Below are 5,918 nucleotides of genomic sequence, written 5' to 3' on the forward strand. Positions count from 1 at the left end.
ATATACATATATACATACACACACACACGCATATATATATATATATATATATATATACATATATATATATATATATGCTATGTTCTATATGTGTATTTTCATACGCAACTTTCTAACTATCCTTTCGTAAACATATTTTCCAATTGGATTTTCTGGTATCCAATTTTGTCCTTGGCTTTTTTCATGTATGTATTTTTGAGATCAATACTGGTATATAGTGTACACATTCATACATGTGTTGTAGAACATACTTATTTCAACAAGCGTACGGTCACATATCTTAGTTTAAGTGTTTGCAGGTGTGTTGTCATCGTTTCTAGTGGTTCTGCTAATTTTATGTGAATGCGCAAATTGTATCAAACTCCCAGGGTTACTTTTCTTTGCTCAATGGTACTAACCGACAGGGTTGTCTATAAATGCGCTTACCCAATGCGCTTCACCCATTCACATCATTTGACGAAGTTCCCAATGTGGACATGACTCATATATATATATATATATATATCTTACCTACACTATCCCACACCAGGATTTCCTCAACTCACTCATTCACCGTATGTATCAATTCGCAGAGCACGGACCAGCCGCACTCAGCCCCACCTCAGCGAGGGTATGATTCTATGGAAGAGCTGTTAGCAATACACAACCAGCTGAGTCACACAAACTCACATAACAACACGTCCGACCTAGCTCCCATGGAGTCCAATGTTTCTAACGTATCTATGGGTGGTAACAACCTCGATGCATTCAGTCAGCGGGAGACTGTGTTCAATGTGGACACCCAGGGCTTCGGATCAACCCTGTTCCCACAGAGTATGTTCGTAGTTGGCCTCATGGATTGGGTTTGGAGGGATGTTGTTGTTGTGGGGTGATGCGCATACTATGGGAGGTATTGGTATCAACTATCTGCCATGATGCTGAATTTCAGTAAACTTCGTTTAGGGCATCTGTTGTGGCGCTGCGGTCACTCTGTGCGTAACAATCGATTTTCACATGCAGCTACGCAGTGCAACCGGCACTTCATAGTCGAGGGGGTAGAGGAAGAAACCCAACAACCCAATAACCCACCTATCCAACAACCCAACGCACTTGTGCAACGTCTTGGTAGATAACGGCGGCACTTGATATTCATCGCTCATCTCCTCAAGACTTTGACTTACAGCCTCGTGGTGATCGCTTTGCGAATGCCTAATATTCTGTTCAGGGTCTCATTCTAGCGTTGTTGTTGTTTTATCACATCAGATTCACTTTTCGACGGCTCCGACTCGAATCTGAATGTGTACAATGGACAGGCAACCCACAACAACACACACAACAACATGAGTCATCGGCACAGCGGAGGCACCTCCCCTGCCACCTCAAGGGATCGGTTGAATGTGGTATGGCGTCGTCGGAGATGCGTATAATATGTGTGTGCATTTGCCAGATGGATGTGTGTGCATGCGTCCGTGTATGTGGGTTGAATACAGTTGCAAACGTGTGTGCTTCGGATGATACGGGTTTTTAGTGTAGGTAAACTTGTATATACACCCCGGGGTCTGTCCATCCACACCCCTCCTCTCGCCTCTAACTCTGGTACAGCTCACGTATTGTACTCTAAATACAATCACGTGACCCAATACCCTCAGCCATCATTGGCCAGGCCATTAACTCATCTCGTCTGGCCCTCTGTCATCTGTTCATCCCCGCACAGTCTCCGGGTCCTACCTCACTGTTTGGCTTTATGGAAGGCCAGTCCATGAACCATATGAATGGGGTGAGCAGCATGCAGAGCACCCCCATCCAAGACAACTACCTGTTCAACAACAGCATGAGCAACTACGTATCGCCACAGTTCCCGTCACTGCTATTACCGTTCACTCATCCGCAGCAGTCGACGGGTGCAGATGGCGCTTCAGCACTCCACACACAAAATTTCCAACAACAGCAACAACAACAACAGCATTACGCTCAGCAAAATCAACACCAGCAGCTGCTGCCATTAAACGCTCTCACACAAGCACAAGGCCACTCACAGCCTCCACAACAAACAATGCACCAACGGCAACAGCAGCAGCTCAAGCCCAAACAACAGCCGCTACAGCCCCAGCCCAATCAACCCAGCCAAATAGGCCAGTTCCAACAGCCACAGCCACAACCACAGGCAACCACACAGCAAGCGACACAGGCGAAGCAGGCACACCCCCCCACACCACAGGAACAACCCCAAAGCCAGCCACAGGGACAAGCACAGGCGCAGGTGAACACGCAGCTACAGGAGAAGACGCAGCCAGCCAAACGAGGCAACAAGACCGTACAGCCACGGCTGTTCAAGACAGCAAGCGCTAACAATATTGCGTTGAAGCCCTATCCCTCGAGTGGCAAGAAAACGACGGGCAGTAACGCCACAGCCACCGGCACCCCCACACTGGGCCCGGGAGACTCCCCGGCCATCAAGCCTGCACCGCGCAAAATACACGTATGTGTGTCGTACATTAGTTTGCGACATGTTGGACATTGATGCTCGATATACCCTGGGAGTTTATGTTGTATTGCGAGCCGATGTGGGCTGTGTCGTGATAGGGTTGTTTAGTTGTGGATGTCGCACACGCACGTGCCGGGTGTGTTTTATTAGCGACATGCACAGGTCTTGCAGAATTTACGATCGGAGGTTATATATCGAATCAATGGGTAGGAGTGTGATGTAATTGAAATGCAAAGTTTACTACCCGCGACTGTACGTATATAAAGTGCAGGTAGGTGTGTGTTACAGTCAAGTTTCTCGTTAGTCTCAAGATGAACTTAATCGGTTCGGGTGTGCAACATCTGGCACTCAAATGGATTTCAGATCTGTAGCGTCGTGTCAACACTGGCGATTGCTTGTGGTTTCTACTAGAGTGCACAACCACTCACTCACATGAGTGTTACAGCTGCGTGTTAGCGTGCATGTATGTCTGTTGTAGCCAGAATGAGAAGGCATGGGGCAGTTCGAGAATGCTGGCCATATTTAAAGGCTTGCATACAACAACAGTCGGACACATTCTGGTCAGCGCACTCAATCTGTCCTTCCCAATCATCTCCATCTACCAATAGAAAACCACCACCTCACAACCGAGCACCCCCTACCAACGGTTGCTTAGCAACTCAATGTTCGACATGCAAACGCCCTTCCTGACGTCCACGCTCATCAGCCCCATGCTACCCCCTTTGGACTTGGTAAGTAGGCCCCGAACTTTACCGATTGTTTTTTTGAACGAAGGCTGTTCAGGGCTAAACGATGGAACTTCCATGAGTGCAGATTATGAGATTCTCATGAGTTCGCCAAGTCACTAGTATGCCAAGTCACTAGTATCATAGTTTTGTATTTAAGTATCATGTTAGATCATTTAATACAGTAGTTTGGTAACTGAGTATCATAGTTTGTTCACTAGTTTGATCACTAAGTATCATAGTTTCGTAACGAAATATCATAGTGTGATCACTGTAGCGTACATTCAGGGGTTAGGCTGTGTATATGTTCTGTTCCTGTGCATATGCTACGCGGAATTATGTCAAAGTCGAATGTATAATGTATGTCTGTTAGCACACTGCCGAACCCTCTATCCACAAATACATATACACAAACTTTCGGTTCATTTCTTTGGTGTCCACGCTGCATCCTACCCATGGTGTATGTGTATATATCAAGACCTATATTTGATATATGTATATGTACCAACTACACCTACCCATGGCCTATATTCGATGCATGTGTATGTACCAACTACCAAGGTACCTACCCATGGTTTATGTGTAAGTACCATGGCCTCTATTTGGTTTATGTGTATGTACCAACTACCAAGGTACCTACCCATGGTTTATGTGTATATACCATGGCCTCTATTTGGTTTATGTGTATGTACCAACTACCAAGGTTCAGTACAGTCCACAATCGCCGCCGCCACCGAATGTTATAATGATTTCTTGTTCCAGCATACTTACTACGCGCATGCATGCACAAACACATATATGGCTATGTTCACGCATGTACCCATAAGCATATTCACAAACCCATACACTCACACACATAACCACACACATTACCACACACATTAACACACACACACAAACTAAAAACCCACGCTATTTTCCTAACAGGCAAGCTCCGCCGCACCGGCTGTGGCCACCAAATCCAACTACGACATGCTCGTCGACGGCAACGGAGCAGCGCTGGGGCACTCGGCCGATCTGATTGAAAGTGTCAAGGAACGCCGCGACACCAACAAAGTATCAGAGCGCAGACGACGCGATGACTTGCGAGCGGCTTTCCACGAGTTAAGGGTGAAGGTGCCGGCACTCAGAGATGTGTCATCGCAGGTGGTCAGCAAGGTGGTGGTGCTGAAGAAAGGTGCGTAGATGCGTGTGTGTGTGTGTGTGTGTGTGTGAGTGAGTGTGTGAGTGAGTGTGTGTGTGAGTGTGTGTGAGTGCATGTATGTATGTGTGTGTGAGTGTGAGTATATGTATGTGTGTTTGTGTGCGAGTGTGTGTGTGTGTGTGTGTGTGTGTGAAAGAGAGAGAGTGTGTGTGTATGTGTTTGTTTGTTTGTTTGTGCGCTTAAATTTCCGATTCGGCATGTGTTTGACCTTTCTATGTGGTTTGTATCGGTGATATACTAAATTTTGTGAAAGTCTGAGTTTGCTCATGTGTATGCGTTTGTGAAGCAGGCGCATAGAGGCAGATATATATATAAATAGAGGTAGAGAGAGTGTGTATGTGTGCGTGTGCGAGCGAGCATCTTTCTTGCTTAGCACTAACCGTTTGGCACTGAGTAGCGCGATTGAACTGGAAAGTATCATACGCACTCTCATGCCAATGATATTTCGGCAATACTGTATCGTTTATGGTTGCAATAGTATTGGTACTCGATTGCTATCGCTGGCATCGGGCCGTACTGATGACCCTATCTCACAATACCACCCCCCCCCCCCTCCACCCACACACACACACACACACAGCTACGGACAGGATAAGTGAGCTCGAAGACATAATAGCCAATCTGCAGAAGAAGGCACAAGCGAACCAAACACCCGCCACAGAGAACTCAGACACCGAATTATTACCGGAAACGGCTCAGAGTAGTACGTTAGAGGCGTCAGCAGATAATGATGCTAAGCAGCACGCACAAGACAACCAGACGGCGCATGGCCAGGACGACGACTCGGGCGAAACCCAGATGCTGGGCACGGGTTGATGGAAGTACAAGTCACATTAGCAGATTAATATTAAACGCTTAAAATAGATAGGCACGTGATCAGATTAAAATAAAATTAAACGTTTTAACAATAGATGGGGTACGTTGTCAAATCAAAATCATAATTAAACGCTTAAATTAGATAGGTACGTGAAAATTGAACGCTTAAAATATATAGGTACGTGAAAATTGAACGCTCAAAATAGTTAGGTACGTGAAAATTGAATGCTTAAAATAGTTAGGTACGTGAAAATTGAACGCTTGAAATAGATAGGTACGTGATGGCCCGCAGTTGAATACGAGTTCATCTCTTCCTTTGTTCCTAGAGGAAAATTTCCCAATCCATGTATTTCGGGTGTGTCCCATCCGCTTCAGTGTGCTCTGCGCTTACGTTATCTTGGATTACACTGGGCGTTCTGCTTGCGGAAGAGGAAGAGAGAGAGAGCGAGAGAGAGATAACGTTATCTTGGATAACACTGGGCGTACTGCTTGTGGAAGAGAAAGAGAGTGAGAGAGAGGGAGAGAAAGTGAGAGAATGTTATCTTGGATAACACTGGGCGTACAGTTTGTGGAAGAGGAAGAGAGTGAGAGAGAGCGAGAGAGAACGTTATCTTGGAATACACTGTGCGTACTGCTTGTGGAAGAGGAAGTGTAAGAGAGAGTGAGAAAGAGAGAGAGAGAGAGAGATAAAGTGAGAAAAGGTTATCTT

The 5,918-nt window shown here is 46.0% G+C and overlaps 1 protein-coding gene across 1 annotated transcript; it reads left to right on the forward strand.

Annotated features, from left to right (window-relative positions):
- The first annotated feature begins 571 nt into the window (after positions 1-571).
- SARC_07517 (hypothetical protein) lies at positions 572-5,299 on the forward strand. Its single transcript, XM_014298544.1, has 6 exons — positions 572-813; positions 1,243-1,379; positions 1,694-2,458; positions 3,073-3,195; positions 4,117-4,366; positions 4,974-5,299. Exons 1-6 carry the CDS (start codon positions 621-623, stop codon positions 5,207-5,209), a joined length of 1,704 nt encoding a protein of 567 aa, XP_014154019.1. The 5' UTR covers positions 572-620; the 3' UTR covers positions 5,210-5,299.
- Positions 5,300-5,918: the final 619 nt, after the last annotated feature.

This window comes from Sphaeroforma arctica (genome assembly GCF_001186125.1).
Source record: "Sphaeroforma arctica JP610 unplaced genomic scaffold supercont1.602, whole genome shotgun sequence".
Lineage (NCBI taxonomy): Eukaryota > Ichthyosporea > Ichthyophonida > Sphaeroforma > Sphaeroforma arctica.

Coding starts and splice junctions, on each gene's coding strand:
- SARC_07517 (XM_014298544.1), top strand. CDS start 621: ATGGAAGAGCTGTTAGCAATACACAACCAGCTGAGTCACACAAACTCA. Junction 1,380..1,693: donor CAAGGGATCGGTTGAATGTG/GTATGGCGTCGT, acceptor ATCCCCGCACAG/TCTCCGGGTCCTACCTCACT. Junction 2,459..3,072: donor CTGCACCGCGCAAAATACAC/GTATGTGTGTCG, acceptor ATCTACCAATAG/AAAACCACCACCTCACAACC.